General features: G+C 44.6%; 1 protein-coding gene across 1 annotated transcript; it reads left to right on the top strand.

The window, feature by feature from the left end:
• The first annotated feature begins 764 nt into the window (after nt 1-764).
• LOC135876101 (sulfotransferase 6B1-like) lies at nt 765-24,176 on the top strand. The gene is made up of 7 exons (XM_065401280.1): nt 765-1,005; nt 11,686-11,804; nt 19,598-19,687; nt 20,373-20,499; nt 22,667-22,761; nt 23,451-23,607; nt 24,046-24,176. Exons 1-7 carry the CDS (start codon nt 810-812, stop codon nt 24,174-24,176), a joined length of 915 nt encoding a protein of 304 aa, XP_065257352.1. The 5' UTR covers nt 765-809.
• Nucleotides 24,177-24,578: the final 402 nt, after the last annotated feature.

The raw sequence follows: 24,578 nt of genomic DNA, 5'->3' as shown, positions 1-24,578 counted from the left end.
GTGAATGGGTCTAACTGGGTTATGTTGAGTCCCTTGTGGACAGTGGCAGGTTCTTATGTGGAAGGTTGATATTAGATATTTGGTAGCTAGCCCGAACAATGAAGGTTGTCTGGTTGGTGTTGGCTAAGTTAGGGTTTAGCTGTGTATTATTATTATTAGGCTTATAGGAGAAAGTTAGGACAATCTTTACTCCGAAGAGCTCCCAGTCTCTCCCTAGTAAAACCATTGTAATCCTATAAGCATAAGAAGCAGTTATCCTGCCCCACCTTTACTCCTTTCTCTCTCCTGTCGTTGTGACTCATCCAGTTTTGCTACTCCCAGTTTTCATACAACCAACTGCAAAGATTCTACAGCAGCAAATCCCAGGCTGGCCTACGTAGATAATTTTACACAAGGTGGAAAACTAGCAGCAAGGGGATCAGGTGAAAGTATTCTTATCATTCTGTGTGGAGTCCAAGGGGTTGAATCAGCATAATTTATCCCCCTTCTTCCCGCTAGTAATGTCTATAGACAGTTACTCCTCCCAGCACCACTCACTCCCAGGGGAAGCTAAAGTTCAGTGTAATCTACAACACTGGCTGAAACCAGTTGCAGTTTACAGCCAAGAGTTCACACCAGGGACTGTGTAATTCAGAACTGTTTTTTTTAGCTGCAATTTCCCTCACTGCTGGGCAAGAGCAGCAGAGTCAGACAGTGCATGTGCCTAGAAGTTTGTTTAAAAGTTCCACCTCTGCCTCCGTACCCTAAAGAACGCTAGAGACACACTGTTTAAGGAGAGAATCTGGCAAGAGGCACAGCAAGCTCCAGCCATGGCTAAGAGCAGTATTATTAAGGAAATAGAGAAATATTTCGATGATGTTAAAGGAAAGGAATCTGAAGAGCTACTGTTCTCCTACAAGGGGGTGCTGTACCCTATTGGATTGTGCAGTGCTGAGACCTTCCAAGCGCTGGACTCCATAGAATTTAGACAAGACGATGTGTTCCTAGCGGCTTATCCTAAATGCGGTGAGTGTAGATTTTTTTTGTGCAAAATGAAAAGTAAACATGAATGGTGTCAAATATGTGTGTGATCATTGTGAAGAGTGCAGAAAAGCACGGAAGTTTAAATGCTACTTGCAGTAAATCCTCATTTGTCACAGGGAAGCAGTGTATCAGTAAGCCGTGTGTTTTCCTCTTCCATAATTTCAGATACATGGGTTGAATCCAGCAGTGATTTAGCACCGAGACATAGATGTTGTTGGATGTATTAAGTTAAATGGAAAGAGTCATCCAACATTATACAAAGCTTAAAAATACAGTTGTCAGGAAATATTAGCATATGTCAGTCTCTGTGCTTATGCACGATTATACCTTCGTATACACAAAGTTGGGAGGTATTGCCAATTCGGAGAAGGATCGGGATATCCTGCAGGGAGACTTGGATGACCTTGTAAACTGGAGTAATAGTAATAGGATGAAATTTAATAGTGAGAAGTGTAAGGTGATGCATTTAGGGATGACTAACAAGAATTTTAGTTATAAGCTGGGGACGCATCGGTTGGAAGTAACGGAGGAGGAGAAGGACCTCGGAGTCCTGGTTGATCGCAGGATGACTATGAGTCGGCAATGTGACGTGGCCATGAAAAAAGCTAATGCGATCTTGGGATGCGTTAGGCGAGGTATTTCTAGTAGGGATAAGGAGGTGCTGCTTCCGTTATACAAGGCGCTGGTGAGACTTCATTTGGAGTACTGTGTGCAGTTCTGGTCTCCCATGTTTAAAAAGGATGAACTCAAACTGGAACGGGTACAGAGAAGGGCCACTAGGATGATCCGAGGAATGGAAAACCTGTCGTATGAAAGGAGACTCGAGGAGCTCGGTTTGTTTACCCTAACCAAAAGAAGGCTGAGGGGGGATATGATTGCTCTCTTTAAATATATCAGAGGGATAAATACCAGGGAGGAAGAGGAATTATTTCAGCTCAGTACTAATGTGGACACGAGAACAAATGGATATAAACTGGCCGTCGGGAAGTTTAGGCTTGAAATTAGACGACGGTTTCTAACCGTCAGAGGGGTGAAGTTCTGGAACAGCCTTCCGAGGGAAACAGTGGGGGCGAAAGACCTCTCTGGCTTTAAGATTAAGCTTGATAAGTTTATGGAGGGGATGGTTTGATGGGATAACGTGATTTTAGTCAATAGGTCAATAACGTGCCATCGCAGGTAATTAGTATCAATGGTCAATGCGGGTCTGGCTGGAGAATCTTGCCCACATGCTCGGGGTTCTGCTGATCGCCATATTTGGGGTCAGGAAGGAATTTTCCTCCAGGGTAGATTGGCAGAGGCCCTGGAGGTTTTTCGCCTTCCTCCGCAGCATGGGGCAGGGGTCGCTTGCTGGAGGATTCTCTGCGACTTGAAGTCTTTAAATCATGATTTGGGGACTTCAACAGCTGAGTCAAGGGAGAGAATTATTCCAGGAGTGGGTGGGTCAGCTTTTGTGGCCTGCATCATGCGGGAGGTCAGACTAGATGATCATAATGGTCCCTTCTGACCTTAAAGTCTATGAGTCTATATTGTAAAGAGATGGGATCAACCCACAGAATTCAGAGCCAGACCAGAATCTGAACTGCCCCAAAGCTTTATTGTTAATAAAACACCAACCATGTGCTTAGAGCTGAACAAAGTTATCAAGAAACATTAGCCCTGCGACCAGTCTAGAACAGGCACAGACTAGACAGTTCACACACACACAGGATATTTAGGGTGGGATTTTCAAAGGTGATCAGTGTTAGCTTAACTCTGCTCCCATTGAAGTCCAAGGGTGTAAAGTTAGGCCAATGCTGAGAAATTTTGAAAATCCTACTGTAAGAGATGGCAAGAACTTGAGGTGGTGATAGGGGCTTGCAAGAGTCGTGTTTGTAAAGGCCTTGTAGGACATGTTCTTTGAAGATGAAGATGAAGGAGGAAAGGAGTTTTCTAGATGCAGGAGAAGAAGTTTGTTCTAAGCAAACTGAAAGGAATCTGATTGGCTAATGGGAAATCACCATTACAGTTATATAGGAAATTTAACCAGAGTACCTAAATAATAAATACATTATACTGTTGCCTAAGCAGCATTGTAGGCATATTTGAGAAAGCACTTAAATTATAACTCCCATTACGAAAGAAACTAACCGTTAAGCTTAATTTTTTCCTGACACAGCCATGGGCTGAGCAGCTGCATAAGGAAGATAGTTCACAGGAGACCCAGGCTCAATAAATTAAAAAGAAAAGCAACTCTGAGATTTCCAGTTTATTTACAGGGTTCTTGTTCAGTCAAAATAACATACATCAGGAAAATTCCTGGCTAAGTTCCCTTAATGTGGTTTAACAGTAAACTGTGAACAAACAGGGAAAGCATCTCGTATACCTCCAGAGCTCACTGTCCTTGTTTTAGTCAGCAAAACCTTGCCTCCTCCTCTTGTGAAGATAACCCTTTTTATGGGTCTGGGCCTAACTAGACTCAAGGTATGTCTACACTATGAAATTAGGTCGAATTTATAGAAGTCGGTTTTTTAGAAATCGTTTTTATACAGTTGATTGTGTGTGTCCCCACACAAAATGCTCTAAGTGCATTAAGTCGGTGGACTGCGTCCACAGTACCGAGGCTAGCGTCGACTTCCGGAGCGTTGCACTGTGGGTAGCTATCCCACAGTTCCCACAGTCTCTGCCGCCCATTGGAATTCTGGGTTGAGATCCCAATGCCTGATAGGGCAAAAACAGTGTCACGGGTGATTCTGGGTACATGTTGTCAGGCCCCCCCTCCCTCCCCTCCTCTGTGAAAGCAACGGCAGGCAATTGTTTCGCGCCTTTTTTCAGCCCAGACGCCATAGCACTGGGATCATGGAGCCCGCTCAGATCACTGCGGCAATTATGAGCACTTTAAACACCACTTGCATTATCCTGGAGTATATGCAGAACCTGCCAAAGCAAAACCAGGCGAGGAGGCGACGGCAGCGCGGTGATGAGAGTGATGAGGAGCTAGACATGGACATAGACTTCACACAAAGTACGGGCCCCGGCAATGTGCACATCATGATGTTAATGGGGCAGGTTCATGCCGTGGAACGCAGATTCTGGGCCGGGGAAACAAGCACAGACTGGTGGGACCGCATAGTGTTGTAGGTCTGGAACGATTCCCAGTGGCTGCGAAACTTTCGCATGCGTAAGGGCATTTTCATGGAACTTTGTGACTTGCTTTCCCCTGCCCTGAAGCACCAGAATACCAAAATGAGAGCAGCCCTCACAGTTGAGAAGCGAGTGGCGATAGCCCTGTGGAAGCTTGCAACGCCAGACAGCTACTGGTCAGTCGGGCATCAATTTGGAGTGGGCAAATCTACTGTGGGGGCTGCTGTGATCCAAGTAGCCAATGCAATCAAAGAGCTGCTGCTATCAAGGGTAGTGACTCTGGGAAATGTGCAGGTCATAGTGGATGGCTTTGCTGCAATGGGATTCCCTAACTGTGGTGGGGCGATAGACGGAACCCATATCCCTATCTTGGCACCGGAGCACCAAGCCAGTGAGTACATAAACCAAAAGGGGTACTTTTCAATGCTGCTGCAAGCCCTGGTGGATCACAAGGGACATTTCACCAACATCAACGTGGGATGGCCGGGAAAGGTACATGACGCTTGCGTCTTCAGGAACTCTGGTCTGTTTCAAAAGCTGCAGGAAGGAACTTTCTTCCCAGACCAGAAAATAACCGTTGGGGATGTTGAAATGCCTATAGTTATCCTTGGGGACCCAGCCTACCCCTTAATGCCATGGCTCATGAAGCCATACACAGGCAGCCTGGACAGTAGTCAGGAGCTGTTCAACTATACGCTGAGCAAGTGCAGAATGGTGGTAGAATGTGCATTTGGACGTTTAAAAGCGTGCTGGTGCAGTTTACTGACTTGGATAGACCTCAGCAAAACCAATATTCCCATTGTTATTACTGCTTGCTGTGCGCTCCACAAGATCTGTGAGAGTAAAGGGGAGACGTTTATGGTGGGTTGGGAGGTTGAGGCAAATCACCTGGCTGCTGATTACACACAGCCAAACACCAGGGCGGTTAGAAGAGTACAGGAGGGTGCGGTGCGCATCAGAGAAGCTTTGAAAACCAGTTTCATGACTGGCCAGGCTACGGTGTGAAAGTTCTGTTTGTTTCTCCTTGATGAACCCCCGCACCCCTTGGTTCACTCTACTTCCCTGTAAGCTAGCCACCCTCCCCTCCCCCTTCGATCACCGCTTGCAGAGACAATAAAGTCATTGTTGCTTCACATTCATGCATTCTTTATTAATTCACACAAATAGGGGGATAACTGCCAAGGTAGCCTGGGAGGGGTGGGGGAGGAGGGAAGCACCGGGTGGGGTGAGGGAGGAGGGAAGGACAAGGACACACTGCACTTTAAAACTTATTGAAGGCCAGCCTTCTGTTGCTTGGGCAATCCTCTGGGGTGGAGTGGCTGGGTGGCCAGAGCCCCCCCACCGCGTTCTTGGGCGTCTGGGTAAGGAGGCTATGGAACTTGTGGAGGAGTGCTGTTGGTTACACAGGGGCTGTAGCGGCAGTCTGTGCTCCTGCTGCCTTTCCTGCAGCTCAACCATATCATAGAATCATAGAATATCAGGGTTGGAAGGGACCTCAGGAGGTCATCTAGTCCAACCCCCTGCTCAAAGCAGGACCAATTCCCAACTAAATCATCCCAGCCAGGGCTTTGTCAAGCCGGGCCTTAAAAACCTCCAAGGAAGGAGATTCCACCACCTCCCTAGGTAACGCATTCCAGTGCTTCACCACCCTCCTAGTGAAATAGTGTTTCCTAATATCCAACCTAGACCTCCCACACTGCAACTTGAGACCATTGCTCCTTGTTCTGTCATCTGCCACCACTGAGAACAGCCAAGCTCCATCCTCTTTGGAACCCCCCCCTCAGGTAGTTGAAAGCAGCTATCAAATCCCCCCTCACTCTTCTCTTCTGCAGTCTAAACAATCCCAGTTCCCTCAGCCTCTCCTCATAAGTCATGTGCTCCAGACCCCTAATCATTTTTGTTGCCCTCCGCTGGACTCTTTCCAATTTTTCCACATCCTTCTTGTAGTGTGGGGCCCAAAACTGGACACAGTACTCCAGATGAGGCCTCACCAATGTCGAATAGAGGGGAATGATCACGTCCCTCGCTCTGCTGGCAATGCCCCTACTTATACAGCCCAAAATGCCATTAGCCTTCTTGGCAGCAAGAGCACACTGTTGACTCATATCCAGCTTCTCGTCCACTGTGACCCCTCGGTCCTTTTCTGCAGAACTGCTACCTAGCCATTCGGTCCCTAGTCTGTAGCTGTGCATGGGATTCTTCCGTCCTAAGTGCAGGACTCTGCACTTGTCCTTGTTGAACCTCATCAGGTTTTTTTGGGCCCAATCCTCTAATTTGTCTAGGTCCCTCTGTATCCGATCCCTACCCTCTAGTGTATCTACCACGCCTCCCAGTTTAGTGTCATCTGCAAACTTGCTGAGAGTACAGTCCACACCATCCTCCAGATCATTAATAAAGACATTAAACAAAACCCGCCCCAGGACCGACCCCTGGGGCACTCCGCTCGAAACCGGCTGCCAACTAGACATGGAGCCATTGATCACTACCCGTTGAGCCCGACGATCTAGCCAGCTTTCTATCCACCTTACAGTCCATTCATCCAGCCCATACTTCTTTAACTTGGCGGCAAGAATACTTTGGGAGACCGTATCAAAAGCTTTGCTAAAGTCAAGGAATAACACATCCACTGCTTTCCCCTCATTCACAGAGCCAGTTATCTCCTCATAGAAGGCAATTAGGTTAGTCAGGCACGACTTCCCCTTGGTGAATCCATGCTGACTGTTCCTGATCACTTTCGTCTCCTCTAAGTGTTTCATAATTGATTCCTTGAGGACCTGCTCCATGATTTTTCCAGGGACTGAGGTGAGGCTGACTGGCCTGTAGTTCCCCGGATCCTCCTTCTTCCCTTTTTTAAAGATGGGCACTACATTAGCCTTTTTCCAGTCATCCGGGACCTCCCCCGATCGCCATGAGTTTTCAAAAATAATGGCTAATGGCTCTGCAATCTCATCCGCCAACTCCTTTAGCACCCTCGGATGCAGCGCATCCGGCCCCATGGACGTGCACATCCAGTTTTTCTAAATAGTCCCGAACCACCTCTTTCTCCACAGAGGGCTGGTCACCTTCTCCCCATACTGTGCTGCCCAGTGCAGCAGTCTGGGAGCTGACCTTGTTCGTGAAGACAGAGGCAAAAAAATCATTGAGTACATTAGCTTTTTCCACATCCTCGGTCACTAGGTTGCCTCCTTCATTCAGTAAGGGGCCCACACTTTCCTTGACTTTCTTCTTGTTGCTAACATACCTGAATCAATCAATTTGATGCTCCAGCAGCCGGAGCATTGACTCTTGCCTTCTGTCAGCAAGCTGACGCCACCTATCCTCTTCAGCCCACCATATTGTGCTTTCCTGCACTCTGACATTGTCTGCCTCCACGCATTCTACTGTGCTGTGTCAGTCTGGAAGGACAGCATGAGCTCAGAGAACATTTCATCCCGAGTGCGGTTTTTTTCACCTTCTAATCTTCGCTAGCCACTGGGAAGGAGAAACATATGCAGCTGGTGGAGGAAAAAAAAGGGAGAGTGGTAGTTAAAAAGACACATTTTAGAGAACAATGGGTAGACTCTTTCACGTTAAACCTTGCTGTTCACATTACATAGCACATGTGCTTTCTTACAAGGTTCGCATTTTGCCTCTTATATTGAGGGCCTGCTGGTTTGGTGTGAGAGATCACTCACGCAGGGCCAGGCAACAGAATTCGGCTTGCAGGCAGCCATGGTAAGCCACAGTCTTTTGGCTTCTTTAACCTTCATAACGTGTGGGAATGGTTTCTCCGCTTCCTTCTGTGTGCTATCTTCAATCTCTTCATCATCATCTTCCTCGTCCCCAAAATCCGCTTCCGTGTTGCGTGCTTCTCCATTGATGGAGTCAAAGCACAAGGTTGGGGTAATGGTGGCTGTACCCCCTAGCATGGCATGCAGCTCATCATAGAAGTGGCATGTTCGGGGCTCTGATCCGGAGTGGTCGTTTGCCTCTCTGGTTTTCTGGTAGACTTGCCTTAGCTCCTTAATTTTTACACGGCACTGCTTTGCATCCCTGTTATAGCCTCTGTTGTTCATGCCCTTGGAGACTTTTTCAAATGTTTTGGCATTTCGTTTACTGGAATGGAGTTCAGCTAGCATAGATTCGTCTCCCCATACGGCGATGAGATCCTGTACCTCCCGTTCGGTCCATGCTGGAGCTCTTTTGCGATCCTGGGACTCCATCATGGTCACCTCTGCTGATGAGATCTGCACTCACCTGCACCTTTCCGTGCTGGCCAAACAGGAAATGAGATTCAAAAGTTCGCGGGCCTTTTCCTGTCTACCTGGCCAGTGCATCTGAGTTGAGAGCGCTGTCCAGAGTGGTCACAATGGAGCACTCTGGGATAGCTCCCGGAGGCCAATACTGTCGAATTGCGTCCACACTACCGCAAAATCGACCCAGTAAGGCCGATTTCAGCGCTAATCCCCTCGTCGGAGGTGGAGTAAAGAAATCGATTTAAAGAGCCCTTTAAGTCGAAAAAAAGGGCTTTGTTGTGTGGACAAGTCCAGGCTTAAATCGAGGTAACGCTGCTAAATTCGACCTAAAATCGTAGTGTAGACCAGGGCTTAGTTACACCTGACTGCCTTAGCTCAGCTCCTGACACTGAAGCCCCCGATAGGATTTAACCCTCATGCTCCAACTCCCCACCTGCTTTAGCAACATCTACTCCTACACGCATCACTGGGTTAAGGGTGCAGTAGCACCTCTTTTAAGGGGATACATTCAATGCCCCATCTCATTTGTTCTCAGCCCAAGGCTGATATTTTTTTTCAGAAGATTTGGTAACGGTTTGTTGACTCTTTGAGCCATTCACTCTTGTAAAGATTTCAGGTATTTTCTTTGCACTTGAATTACTCAAAAATAGCTTATGTTTAGAGTGATGGGCGGGACCAAAAGTAGAGTCCTCTTCCAGACACTGCAATTTTTTCAATAGAAATTAGTGATGGGAGAGATCTATTAAGTTATTAAACTAGTTAATGGTGGAAGAAGAAGTAGTGATTCTTTGATCCACCAAAACATCGAGGATTTCTCTAAACATTCCCAACTTCTTTAGTTTTCTCCTGTTTGTCCTATGCTCTTTCCTTCCATCTGTCTTCCTCCATCTGAAACTCTTTGCCCTCAACCCCATCATTTTTTTTTTCTCCCCAGATATCCCTTTCAGTACTACCACTACCACACTCACACCACATCTCCTCCTCCTGAGCTCTTCCCTGCTCACCCTGTCAGGATATGGAGTGGAATCCACCTCCCGACTCTTCAGCCTTGCAGAGGTCGCATGATCTTCCTCCAAAGACCTTACTCTCTTACCAATGCGCTCTTTGTTGCCTTAGATAGCTGCTCCTGGGCATAACTCCTGCTCTACTCCTCACTACCAAACCAAAAGAAAGCAGCTGAGTGGAGCAATGGAGAAAGAACGGGTGTCATTTTGCGGGACCTTGAAGCAACACCTCTTAATCACTTGCCCGCCCTTCCTCTCTGTTTTTTAGTCTCCTGTCCTGTCCTTTGCTAAGGAGAATTCTGTGTAGTAGCAGGTCTAAGGCCCAGATCCACAAAAGTGCTTAAGTACCTAAACCCCAGTTTTAAGTTCCACGCCAATCCACAAAACCTGCTTCCACCTAATCCTGTAGGTGCCTAACTTACTCAGTGTCTAAAATTCCACTGTAAAAGTTTCCTAGGCACCTACGTTGCTGCCTCACTCTTGGCATCTGGATGCCTATCTCCTACTTAAGCCCCAGAGCAATCCACAACTGGAAGAAGACAGGTGTTCCCTCTACCTAGCTCACCCATAGACCCTGTCTGGTAGGTGTGCACGGAGTCTGCTTACTGTATCAGGCCCTATTCAAAATCTGGCCAGAGGATGTGGTAATGCTGTCACCACCACCCATCTTATAACTTTTAGCCCAGCACTTATGTGGGATACCCAACTTCAATTTCCTCCTGCGTTTGATGGGAAGAGAAGATTTGAACAGGGGTCTCCCCCCCTCAGGAGAGGTGCACTAACCGCCAAGCTACAGGAGATTCTGATATGTGTGTGGGGGGGCTCCTTCAGTCTCCTCTGTTGAAGCTGTTCATAAATAATTAGCCATTAGAGCAAGGGCACTGTACCCTGGGTCTCCCAACTTCCAGGTGTGTGCTCCGACCACCAGGCTAAAGAGTCATATTCTCTCTGGTCAAATGACTAGGTGTTAGGTGCCTAAATTCCTCTGAGGATCTGGGTCTGCTGTACAAAAGGAGGAGAAGATCTGGGCCAAAATGCCTACCAGGGCTGGTCATTACATGCACATAGCAATGTAGCTAAAGTATGGTTTCTCTGGGAATATCTAGAACAGTGGTCACCAACTGGTCAATCGCCATTGACTGGTCGATCCTTGAGGATCTCCCAGTCGATCGCAATCTCCAGTGGCAGTGCAGTGTGGCTGCCACTAAGGCTACTCCTGCCCCACACTGCTCCCTGAAGCGGCCACTACAGCCCCGTGGCCCTGTGGGGTGGGGGCAGGGGTCTCCCTCCGTGCACGCTGCTCCTGCATGCAAGCACTGCCCCCACAGCTCCCATTGGCCAGGAGAGCTGCGGGGATGGTGCTTGCAGAGAGGGGCAGCGCATGGAGCCACGCTCCCCCACCTCAGGGGCTGCAGGGACCCATTGGCTCCTTCCAGGCACAGTGTGGGGGCAGGATAGGCAGGGAGCCTGCCTTAGCCTCGCTGCGCCCGCCGCCAACTGGGAGCCGCTGGAGGTAAGTGCTGCCCGGTGGGAGGTTGCACCACAACCCCCATCCCTGAGCCCCCTCCCGGAGCCAGCACCCCATACCCCCTTCTGCACTCTGAACCCCTTCCTGCACCCCAAGCCCTAGCCCTGACCCCCCTCTCAGCCAGCACCCCATAGCTCCTCCTGCACCCCAACCCCCTGCCCCAGCCCTGACTCCCCCTTCCAGAACCAGCACCCTGTACCCCCTCCTGCACCCCAACACTCTGCCCCAGTCCGGAGCCCCCTCCTGCACCCAAACTCCCTCCTAGAGCTTGCACCCCTCAGCCCCACCCCCTGCCCCAGGCTCAGCCCAGAGCCCCCTCTCACACTGCGAAACCTTTGGCCCCATCCCACACACCCCCCGAACCCCAGCCCGGTGAAAGGGAGTGAGGGTGGTGGAAAGTGAGTGACAGAGGGGGGGGGGATGAAGTGAGCGGGGCAGGGCTTTGGGGAAGGGGCAGGGCCTCAGGGAAGGGGTGGGGTAGATCCTGAGTTGCCCTTAGATTCAAAAAGTGATCTTGGGCGTAAAAAGGTTGGAGACCACTGATCTAGAACTTGTAGCTGCACAAAACACACGAAATCCATTGTCACCTGCAATGTTTCATTACAGAGACACAATTTAAGATTACACTTTTGTTTGAAACTTATGTACGTGCTACTGTTACAGGTTATATGAAGCACAAGAATAATAACTATTTTGAAAGTTGTGATGGATATTTAACTGCCTGTGGTTTGAAAATTCCTGTTTGGTTCCTCAACACACTTATTTTATGTTTCAGGAACTAATTGGACTCAACACATTTTAAATGACGTGATAAATGCACTACCAAATAATAAGGAAGTATCACTATTAGAACGTATCCATGTGCTTGAATTTGAAGCTTCAGAAAAATTTCAGGTCAGCATGGACTAACTCGTGAAACTTACTTTTAGCATATAATATTTTGAATGTCTTTATTTTACTATAGCTCATATAAGCATAAAACAATTTTCAGATAGTTTATAAACTTCTGCATCAGAAAATTTGATTTTAATTCTATTTTAATTACCTTTTCTGTCTAAAATTATATTCTAAAGTATTGAAACACAAATGAACAAGTGTGATTTGAAAGTAAATTAACTTTTGTAAACAAAAAGGAAAAAAAGTTCATTTACCCCTGTAAATGTTGTTACTCATGTACTGGAATTTCAGAGTCTGTTGTTCTTGTGAGTAAATTTTGAGTGCAAAAGTTTTTTTTTAAAAGTTCCTTCTTTAAAAAAAAAAAAAAGTTAATGAAATAATTTTCTGGTAAACTGAGGCTAGAAAAAAATGAAGTAAGAGGTTTGATTTTTTTCCAGTTTAGCACATTGTTACACCCCCAATGGCCGCCTCCCCTTAGGGAGTTCCCCCCCCCCCCCCCCGGGAAGGTAGATCAGCACTGTATATTGCTAACGCTGTTGCAAGCATCGCAAAGCATTTTAGGGAGGGCCAAAGGTGTGTGAGTGGAAGGTTTTTTGTAGGTTATAAGAGGCCGAAAGCGGGGGCGGGGGGCGGGAAGAGAAAAGAGCAAAGAACGGGTTACCTCAACACTTCAGCTAGCAAGCTCAGTCCGAAGATAAAACGCTGGCTTCCACCCAAGGACACTGCTCGCAGCCGAGACTTGGCTGACAGCCAGGAAAGACGGGGGCTTGAAAATTGCCCAAGCGGCCGTGAAAAACCAACTACACAGACCTGCCCCTGCAGGACAGCGAAAACAGTAGAGAGGAAAATAAAGCCCAGGGCTGCAGAGTCTAAAAACACAAACGAGACAACCAGAGGGGGAGCCAGGCATCCCTGAAGCTGGGATGTGTTGGGAAAGGGAAAAAGACCATAGCAAGCCTGTTTGGACTGGTCCAAAGAGCACCAGGAACAGAGGGCCTTGAACAAAAACACCCCCAAAGAAGCCCAGGACTTAAAACCCTCCTGAGAGCTGGAGCAACTTGGAGAGCACAACAGATTCTTGGATGCCCTGGGCCCAGGACAGCACTCCCATCCACCTTTCCCCTTCTCTTCTTCTGACGTTACACCCACCCTTGGCCAGTCTGGGTAGTGCGGGTGTGAGTATGAAAGTGGGTGGGTTAGGGCCTGGGGGCATTAACACTTTCTTTCTTCCCGAGTGACTTTAATAAAGCTTTAAAATTTAAACACTTGGTGTGTTACGTCGTCTCCTCCCCAAACGATCCTGCAGCGTCAGCCTGATCACCTGACGCTCCAGGCAAATTGGTAACAAAAATCTGTCACAGTTTTGGTGGAGAATTACGGAGGGGGGGAGCCCTGCGGAGCGCACCAACTGTTCTGCCCTTGGTATTTCATGTTTGCTCTGGCTGGCACTGTTGGTATTGCATGTTGAGGTTTTTATAATAAAGGTGGTGCCCACCCTCAGCCGTAGTATGCCTGAGAACTGGAGAAAGGTTTAGCATTCCTCTCTTCCCCCCTGGTTGGCAGGGGAAGGGTGCTGGTGGGTATGCCCCCGGCTGTAGAAGTCCCGGGTATTAGGAGGAGGACTTAAGAGATTCTCGCTCCAGGTGGACAATTCTCGGTTCATACACACTCAGCCGTAATATGCCTGAGTGTAGGAAAAGAGCTTAGGGTTTCTCGCTCAGCCCGAGAGGGGCACTTGAAGAGGAGAGCTTTGGGTTTCTCGCTCAGCCCAAGGGGGCACTTGGTATATGGACCCTCAGTGGGAACGGACCCAGTAATACAGAGGGAGACTTAGCATCTCTCCCTCCGGCCTGGGAAGGGTGAGCATTGTAAGCCCCGGTGTCAGTCGGTAAGAGCTACGTGAAATCTCAAGTAATTAAAAGATCTTGAGAGGTGTACTGAGGTATTGTAATAACATGTTCAGGAAACAGAAGGGTACAGCTGCGGACTCGGGAGTCCCGCAGTCGTGGGTGATGACATCAGCGATGGGTTCATGCCTAGACATACGGGCATTTGGGAGTACGAACGCGGTAGTCCAGCTGCCCAGTCAGTTGGCATCACGGGAGGCAGGTGAACCTGATGCCCGAGCCACGGGAGAGGCAGCAAAGAGGGATGGGACCCTGCTCTTTCAAAGGGGGGGTAAAAACCTCTCCCGACTGGAGAGGGCTCTCACCAAGGTGGAATACAATCCCCGGGATTCCATGATGGAGCTTCAAAGCAGTGTGCATTCTTGGCAGGATTTGTTAGATCTATATGCTAAGTATGAAAAGTAGAAGGGCAAAAACCTAGGGGCAGCTGTGGGATTAATTTGGACTGCAGCAGCCATGTGGTATCAAATGTTGTCGGGACAAAAAGAGGAGTTGGGAAAAAGGGAAGAGCTGGTGGAAATTAAGCAATTGAAAGCGCAGATCACTAACCAGGCAGCAACCCAAGCCAATGCCCAGGACAAGTTGCAAGCCTTAAGACAGGACTTCCAGGCGGAAAAGGCGGAACGCACCCACCTGGAAGCACTGGCTAAGCAAGTACCAGTCCTTCAGGGACTTGTCAAAGATTTGACCATTTGTGCTCTGCATACACCGCAACGGCAGTGTGCTCGCCATTAAAAAACAAACAAAAAAACAGTTAAAACGTCAGCTAGCCGTGCGTTCTGTCCAGGTGGCGAGCCTCACGGGGGATGATTCGGGTGACCCTTGTGAGGCTGGCTTTGATCTCTCCCTTTGTGAGGAGCCTCAATTTTGGGCGGAACCTTGTTGCACCCCTATAGCGGCCCTCATTAAGACCGATGAGAGGTCCAGCGGGTGAAGGGGGAAGAAGGTCGTATGTACGGCACCCCCAGCTATGAGAAAAACATCCCATGGGGTAATTATAAAAAGGAAAGGGACCAGAAGGAGTGGGGGCTAGTTGAGGAGCCCACCCTCCTTGCTGACTTGGTAGTGAAACAAAGCCTGTGCCCATGGAAAGGGACGGTTCAATTAAAAAAAAAAAAAAAAAAAAAAAGGATTGGGCCCAGACAAGCAGGCAGGGAACAAATAAAGAAATTGGAAAACAGCCTTAAGGGCATAGTGGCAAAAGTAAAAAAAATAAAAAATAAATGCAGACATAGGGAATTTAAATCCCTGAAACAGTACTTGGAATGGTAAAATCTGAGTTAGTGTCATTTTAAAAAATAAGCAAATAATTAAAAAAAAAAAAAAAGTAAAAAGTTAACTCTGCAGAGACTGCAGGGAATTAAGTAATTAAACATTGTAACAATATTAACAAAAAAAAAATCCAATTTTTTTTTTCCGTTTCTTTGCAGCCATTCTGAAGGAGAAATGTCCAAAAAAATGTCTGTAAATAATCCAGGCAAAAAAGATATCTAAGTAAAATCATTTAACTATGAACAAGTTAGTCAAATTTGCTAAAAGAACACTCCGGATGTGTACAATCTTTGTTTTATAGGTTTAAAATAAATTAGTATTGTTTTAAATAATACCACTAAAATCCATTTAAATTTTCCATTTAAAATTGCAAAACCAAGAAACACTTTTGCCGGACATAGGTAACTAGTATTGTTTAACTTTGGTATTTAGCATTTAACCCTGAAGGTAACTCAATGCTTTACAAAATTTAAAATGTTTTTAAATAAAAACCAAAGTCATGGCTGCAGCAGGGAAGTCAAAGCCAAAAAAATAAAAATAAAATAAAAATTTAAATCTGTTTTTTAGTAACAAAATAGCAAACAAAAGCTATTATTAAAAATAATAATAATAAAAAACAAACCATGCCCCCACACCGAGCCTTCAGGTGGCTCTGTGTAATCAAACTGTCACTTGGCCGAAGAGAGCCACGATAGGTTGTGTTTTCCTTTTCAAATCACCGTGTGTTTTAAAAGCAAAAATTAAAAGTAATCAAAACTCTGGTAAAAGTTGATTGTGTCCCTTTTAAGAGAGTCTCTGAGCTACTAATAGCTTTGAATCCAAATGCAAGCTAGAAAGCATCTATATTACTGCAAATTACCTAACTAATAAAGGTAAAAGCCATTAAAACCTGACCTGCCTATAAAACAAACACAAAATAATATGAGGGTAATTCCTCAGTTTTGCCTGCAATCAGCAAGGGTATGTGTGTGTATGTATGTATGTATGTATGTATGTATGTATGTGTGTATATATATATATATAGCAATAATCTGCCACCCCCAAAGGGGGTAAAAACATGTTCTTTTTGTCTTTCAAAAAAACCAAAAAAAGCTAATACCAGGTAAAAAGCAACCCAAAATACCATAAAACTACTGTCATAATAGAAATTGTGTTTTATGTTGTGTCTTGTGTCGTTTGTCTTGTTGCTAGCACTGTTGTGTAGTAAATTCTGCAAAAAAAATCCTTAGACAGCAAACAACATATTGGGAGAAATTGGTTTTAAAGCAAAAATTATAAATACTGTAAACTTAAAAATAAATTAAGCTCTCTGTCCCAGCTACAGGACAACCTAATACAAAAATACATACAAATAAAAAATCATACTGCTATTGCACATGGAATATACTAAAATGCAAATACTTGCTTTGTCCACCTTAAAATACAAAATATTTTGGGTAATATAAAAAAATACTAAGGTTTTAAGAGACTTGCTAAAGGAAAGCAAAAAATCACTGTTTAATACTTATCAATATAAACAAATGCAGTATGTTTCTAGCATAATAAGGCCAGACCTTTTAATTAAAAAAAATTGTTGTTAAAATCATACATCAATAGGCTCTGGAAGCAAAAATATAAAAATCTAGCACACTCCCCATATTGCACATGGAATCCTTCTGGTTACCCGGGACCTCGAGCCAGTGGGCTAGGGAGGGAGGGAAGCAATTAAACACCAGAGGTTGTACCGAGTGGACTCCTTAAAAGTGGGTGTGCTTGTCCTTGCCTATTGCTCCAAAGCCCTGTAATAAAAACATTTAATTATAAAATTAAAATACTATATAATAAGCAATAAATATGTTAATTCCTAAAAAAAAGTATTAAAAAAAATAAAAATATTAGCAACCTGCTAATAAGCAAATATAATATAAATATTATATTTACCAATAATCACATTTACTGTTGGCCACAACCAAAAAGTCTCAGCTTTGCCCAGTTGAGGAAGGAGCTATGTAAAACCCATGAAGCCGTAGAGACCGCTTTAAATAAAAAAAAAAAGGCCAAGCGTAAGAAAATCGTCAGTAAAGACGTCTGGGAATGGCAAATTAAAAATAAGGTAATGTTGCAAAAGCTAGGGAAGGCGGCCCACACTCTGAATGCCAAGTGGGTGGGTCTGTACTCCATTGTGAATCGCGTCTCCCCAGTAGTGAACCAGCTTCAGCTACCAGGCAAATTAAAATGGGCGTGTGCCAATCAGCTCAAAACATATGTTTCTCCCTAGGTTTCTGGTCATGGCGTCGTGGGCCTCAGTTGTGGACCAGCCACCTGCCTGGACCATCCGGGTTTCCAGCTGGCTATAAAATTATCCAAATAATCATAATTATATATATAAAAAATACCCTCAAAAGGCTCTCCCTGACTCGAGCTGCTAATGGGGCTCGAGCCATAGTGTGGCAGGAGGCTGGAGGGGAGGAGCCTTAAAAACAGTGCATAGTCCGAATAAACACAGCAGGGCCACAGCAAAATACCTGGTGGGTGGCCCCAAGCCTCCCTTGGATCCCGTTAGGACAAACCCTGTTCCTCCTGTGGTGCCCTAAAATAAAAAGAAAATCAAAAGCCCTTTGGCAAGCAATAGCAATTACTAATCTTAAAATGTAATATGGTTGTTGTAACCTCCTAAACCAGGCAAACAACATCCATAACAAAAGCCAGGGCTGTAACAAAACAACTAATAATTTAGAAAGTTGTCATCCATGCCTCAGTTTCCCAATAGGTGCATTTGTGTTGTTCTTTTCCTTTCCCTCTTGCTTTGTTACCAGGACAAAGCAGTAATAGCAAAAGCCCAGGGACACCCCGAACAGGGGTGGTGGGACCGCTCTTGCTGCTTCAGGCCTGCAGAATTTGTTGGTGTAATACAATGTATGTATGGTGGCACATATCTATGGGAATCCTCGGGTGTCCCCCTTTATTAATTTTACCAGTGTCCAAAATTGGCCCTGGTTTAAAAAAAAAAAAAAGTCAATTTTTCATTAGCGAGCGGGACAATTGTAGCTTAGCATTCTAGGAATGTGGCATCACATGTTATCTGGGATTGGGTGGTCCATCGTGACGTGTGGAAGGTGGCTCCCTCCAATGACATGGCTAAGCGGTATGTGCTGACTACATCTTCTATCAGCACATATGAATTGCAAAGGGCAACACTTGGCAGCTGTGGCCTATAAAGCCCCCTCAAATAGTATGTAAAAAAAAAAAGGCAATGCCAGGCCGCTTTTATAAGGTAGGTCAACACATCTGCTGGGAAGGGGAGTCATCGGAATATGTTACACCCAGACTTGGCCAGTCTGGTTAATACAAGAGTAAGTATAAAAGTGGGTTAGGGCCTGGGGCATTAACGCTTTCTTTCTTCCCCATAGTAACATAAAAACAGTCCCAGCACTCTCTGCTGTATTTTATTAATAAAGCTTTAAAATTTAAACACTTGGTGTGTTACGTCATCTCCTCCCCAAACAATCCTGCGGCGTCAGCCTAATCACCTGACGCTCCAGGCAAATTAGTAACAAAAATCTGTCACAACATGACTAAATTTTTGCAGGATCGGGGCATATGTAATTCTGCTAATGAATATGGCGAAATCTATCTATCTATCTATCGAGAAGTGATAATTGCAAATCATGAGTAGTGACACCAGCTGGACTCTTACCTTTCTTTATGTGGTCTTATGATTAAAGCACAAGATTGGGATTAAAGAGTTAGGAGATCTTTAATCACAACTCTGCTATTGGTGTATTATCTGGCTTCAGGCAAGACATTTAACCTCTCTTCTTCATAGGTTCATAAATTTTAAAACCAGAAGGCACCATTGTGATCATCTAGTCTGACCTGCTGTGTAACACAGGCCATAGAACTTCCCCAAAATCATTCCCAGAGCAGATCTTTTCGAAAAACATCCTATCTTGATTTTAAAACTGTCAGTGATGGAGAATCCACCATGACCCTTCATAAATTGTTCCAGTGGTTAATTACTCTCACCATTAAAAATGTACACCTTATTTTGAGTAATAAATGTCACTTCAATGACATTATGAATGATAAGAAGTAAGAAGAGAGACTACAATTTAACAATTAATTAATATATATACACACACACACACACACACACACACACACACAGTAACTCCTCACTTAACGTCCTCCCACTTAACGTTGTTTCAAAGTTACGTCGCTGCTCACTTAGGGAACATGCTCATTTAAAGTTGTGCAATGCTCCCATATAACGTTGTTTGGCTGCCTGCTCTGTCCACTGCTTGTAAGATTCTGTGGAAGAGCAGCGACTTTACAAGGGAGCATTGCATAAGTTCCTCTTCTCCTCCACGTCCCCCTCCCTCCCAGCGCTTCCCCGGCAAAAAAATTTCCTTGGAACCTAATCCCCCGCATTTACATTAAAGCTTATGGGAAAATTGGATTAGTTTAACATCGTTTCACTTAAAGTTGCATTTTTCAGGAACATAACTACAATGTTAAGTGAGGAGTTACTGTATTAGTTTTTTAGGGTAAATGTACAGATACTATAAATTGTCAGCATCTTTAAGATAGGGATATTATGGTTCACTTTAGTCACTTTTTGTTTTGCTTTAGAAAATAAAAAATGCACCTTCTCCACGTCTCTTTTCCACGCATCTCCATTATGATGATATTCCCAAGGCTGTCTTTGAGAATAAGGTGAAGGTAAGTGAACATTTTAATAATGGAGGGCACTATCCACTTTCCAAGCAACTCCCAGTTTTCTCTGGGAAGTTATTAGGTTTAGGGCTGCCTGGAAAACAAGAATTCTGTTTTTGCAAAAATTTCCAAGGTTTTGGAATTTGGTTTTGTTCCACAGCCAAGACCTTATTTTTTGTGAAAAACCTAAGAGGAAAAAGCAAGCAAGCATCTGAACCTGAGTCAAAATAGAGACTTGAACACGGGTCTCCCACATCTCAGATAAGTGTTTAACCACTAGGCGATTGATTTATGTAATGATTTTTCTCTCTTGTGTATATATATTAATCAAAAATTCCAGCCTGGCCAAAAATTCCAACCTCCAGAGGTTGGAGCTACAATCAAAATAGAATTTAATTTTTACTGATCACTGCAATTGATGTAGATTTACTGATCAATGTAATTCAAACAAAGAGGTCAAATCTTAGATCCCAGCCCTGCAAGGTGATCTGTATGGGATACCCCTTATTGCTCCTTGGAGCCCCCCTGAAGTTAGTAAGTTGTTCTCCTGTTCCCTACATTGCAGGATTGAGGCTTCATTTTCCAAATTGCAGTTCCTGTAAGAGCTGATAAGTTTTTTTTAATGCAGGACCCTTGAGCTCAAAGGTTACCTTAAATACCCAGGACTCATGTGACTTTGTTGTTTTAAAAGGTACTGGTGGTATTTCGAAATCCAAAAGATGTAGCTGTATCCTATTACCACTTCTACAACAAAAATCCTGGGCTTCCAAATGTCAGCTCCTGGGATGAGTTCTTTCAGAAGTTCATGAGTGGAGAAGGTACAGTTATTAGATCTTGGCATGTATAAACACTCTAGTACAATGTTCTCAACTCTTCTTTGGTCTGTAGTCAAAAAAGGGAATCTGTGATCATCATGTTAAAATTAATCCCAAATGGATTCAAACTAATGATCTGGGTGGGGGACCTGGTGCTAAGGAGTTGAAGGTGCTTCTCCCTTGGCCAACCCTGGCAGAGTCCTCAGGAGTGGGAATATTGGTGTGGAGCCATTCGAATAATCAGGCTGATACATTTTACAGGGATTCTACTTCATCCCCAGCTTTACTCTCCCTCCAGAAGGCACCTCCTCCTTGTGATTTCACATCATAACAACTAGATTCGTGAGTCTCTCCTCCTTTGTTCTCAGCTCCATTTTTCTCATTGTTTCATCTGCACCTCTGAGCAGGTGTATCTGTTTTAGGCTATGTCTACACTGTGAGCTAGGGGGGTGATTTCCCCCTCTCATGTACACGTACATATTCATGCTAGCTCTCATCAAGCTAGTGTGAGTATAAACAGCAGTATAGCTGTGGTAGCACGGGGAACAGCAGCAGGGGCACAGCTAAGCTGTGAGGAGTTCATACTCCCCATGGGTTTGTACTTAGTGCTGCTCAGCCATGGCGCCGCTGCCACGCCTCGTGCTACCACGGCTACACTGCTAGTTAGGCTCACCCTAGCACAATGAGAAGTGGCACAAGTGGACATGAGCAGGGGAATCAGACAGTGCAAACATAGCCCTAGAGACACTCCAAATAAAGGTTTGGAGTAAATTTTCAAAAGTACCTCAGTGACTAAGACTCCTAACTCCCATTGGCTTTCAATCAGGCTTACGCTTCTAAGGGCCAGATTTTAAAAAGTTTTTAAACGCACCTAAAGATGCAAATAGATGCCTAGTGTGGTTTTCAAGAAGTGCCTAGGTGCCTAACTTCTACTGAATTTAAACACTTTTGAAGATTGCACTAGACATATTTAGATGCCTAAATACATTTAAATATCTGATCCTAAACGTTGTTACTTTTGGAAATGGGACTTAGGCTTCTAACTCTCTTAGGTGCACCCTAGAACTTATACCCTTTATCTATTTATAGTTGCGCAGAGGTTGGAGCTACAATCAAAATAGATAAAACCCCTTTTCTAAACTGAAGAACTCCATTTTTTATTCTATCATCTGTTGCCAAATAGTTCCAATTTCAAAGAGAGTTTACCCTGTAGGGACAGTCATGAGTGGCAAATTTCCTGTCAGGTCAGGGAGCTTCATAGCAATCAGGCTCAAACAGACCCAATGAAAACAACAGTGAAAGCAACCCTGCATTTCAAGTGATGCTCTCCTGGGGAAGGAGGAGGCAAGAGAATGAAAAAATGGCATTGTGGATTCCGTGTGTGTGTCTCAATTGCATCCAGATCAAAGAAGCTAGGTTTACAATGTTTTATGTAACTGCCAGCTCCTCAAATTGTGAATCAGGCTGGGCTCTTTCCTTCTGTAGCATCGCCACTAACAATAATTAAGGCTGTGAGTTTGTCACAGAGGTCATGGAAGTCACGGACTTTCCGTGACTTTTGCAGCGGCCGGTGCGCCTGGCAGCTTAGGCAGCCCCTGCGCCTGTCGCACCGGCTACTACTGGGGCAGTCTCGGGCCACAGCCCCCGCCCCCCACAGCAGAAGAATTTGGGTGTGGAAGGGGCAGGTGGTTGGGGCACAGGACGGGGTGAGGTGGGCTCTGAGGGAACTTACCTGGGGGACTCCCCGGAAATGGCGACATCCCCCTTGCTCAGCTCCTAGGCAGAGGAGTGGCCAGGCAGCTCTGCGTGCTGCCTCCACCTGCAGGCACGCCCCCACCGTGGTTAGACAATACAGGTACTCTATGAATATACATTACTTTTGTTTTAGTAATTTAATTTGTTGTATACTTGCCATGTAGAGTCTTGATGTATGGATTTATTCTGAAAAATATTGCAAGGAGAAAGTGAAAAGTCAAGTCTGGAGTGAATGACTTCTAACAATCCATTTCATAAATGAAGTACGAAGAGGCAGTTGAAGGATTTAAAAAATCTAATATCTCCAGGACTCTATATTGAAGTTAGGCTGTACATTTAATCTCAGGGGTAATTTAAATTTAAATATACTTTAAAGTGTGTTCTTTTTAAACCTATCTCCTGTATTTCATTTCAGTCACCTGGAGTTCATATTTTGACCATGCTCTTTCCTGGAACAACCACATGGATGAAGAGAATATCATGATCATCACATATGAAGAAATGAAAGAGGTGAATTTTTGTAGAAATTAGACATGGGAAAAACCTGTTTGTATACAGAATTGTTCCCTTCAGTACATTCACAAGTATCTTGTCCAGTCCAGTTTTCACTTTGTGCCAGGCAAAACCTTATTGTGCATTTCAAAGACTAGGAGAAGGCAGGCATATGAAATAGCAGTCCTTTTCTCCCACTGGCTACTAGCTCTTCTATCTGCAGCCCACCTTCATTCTCCAGCAAGAAAGCCCTGATCCTCCTTAGACATGGGCGTGTGAGTAGTTCCATTTGCTTCAATGAGACTATTCATATGCTGAAAGTTAAGCATGTGCAAGTTTGCAGGATGAGGGCCTTAAATTTTTGGGAGCAGGTAATACCCATGTTTGTACAGAACAATACTAATTGATGCTGCTTGATAAATGTAATCAGTAGAAATAAATACTAAAAGAGAGAAACGCAAAAGACTGAGAGTATTCTCTTAACACATTTCCATTTGGCAAAGGTAGGCAGATACCAAAATCTTATCTAAAGTAACCACCCGTTCCTGCAACCTCTTGCTGCTGAACTTAATATACTCCTCTAATGTTCTGCTCTGTGTATGGATGAAGATAAAATCTACTACATTCATTTGACAAAAGAGAAGAGGAAAATGCCAGGCATATTTTCTTTGACTCGTACATAACTCCAGCAAATTCTTGTTTTTCAGAACTTACCTGGAGGAGTGAAACAAATAGCTGAATTTTTGGGGTTCTCTCTGCCTGAGGAGAAGATTCAGTCTATTGCAGAGAATGCCACATTTGAATCAATGAGCAACAAATCCCAAGAAACACATGGCACATTAGCTCCCATGCTTTTCAGAAAAGGTACATTTATACAGAGTGATAATAGTCATTTCAAGGCTTAGAACAGCTATCCAAATTGGTCATGAGCTAATTAACATTTAAAAGCATATGCCTCTTGTGGCCTCTGTGATTAATGTATTTAATTCATAGCTGATGATGAATTTTCACCTTTAGAAAATGGACATTCATAAGCAGCTGATCAACCGGGCACTTGCTGTTCTGTCAAAATATTAGCTCTCTCTTTTCAAGGGTGTTTACACATATACCTATAAAACTTACTGCAAGGCTTTTTCTTTAACCTTTAACTGGAATTACCCCATCCACATTCATACAAGATCCAAGCCTTTTGTGGGTTTGAAATTTGGCAATAAGTTCAGTCATTCCAGCTGTTTGTGTCAGCATTTCAATGTTATGTACCTGACCTGTGATGTTATAGTTTATTTCATTGTTCTTTTGCAGGTGATGTTGGTGATTGGAAGAATCTCTTCACTGAAGCTCAGAGCCAGGAAATGGATGCCAAATTTAAAGAGTGTTTAGCTGGAACTAAACTGGGAGCAAAGCTAAAATATGATAAATACTGCAAATACTAAATCTTAACTTCATTCTGATGCTACATCATCACCTATTTCACTACCTTTCACATTTGAGAATGCATAGATTAAAACAATTTAGATCTTCACAAAATAAAGAAATCATGAGAACCTAGTAAATAATGGGTGAAATTCTGCTATTGGGCCTATATAGATTTAAGAGAAGAATTTGGCTGAACACGTAGAACATATGAATAGTATACCAAAGTTTCTGTGCCTATTTGAGATTATATTTTTTCTTGATCTGCCATTAATTCAAATTGAGCTCTGCTCCAGAGCCAAACTTTCTGAAAGCTCAGGGTATTAAACTCCCTGGGCTTTTTCTTTGGGCTCATCCCTCAGCTTCAGTAGTTGATTTGGTCCTCTACACTCCTATGGTTTCTGCGGCCTTGTATGAAATTG

Source organism: Emys orbicularis, chromosome 3, assembly GCF_028017835.1.
Source record: "Emys orbicularis isolate rEmyOrb1 chromosome 3, rEmyOrb1.hap1, whole genome shotgun sequence".
Lineage (NCBI taxonomy): Eukaryota > Metazoa > Chordata > Testudines > Emydidae > Emys > Emys orbicularis.
The sequence above is the reverse complement of the archived record's forward strand: the minus strand, read 5'-3'. Positions and strand labels throughout refer to the sequence as shown.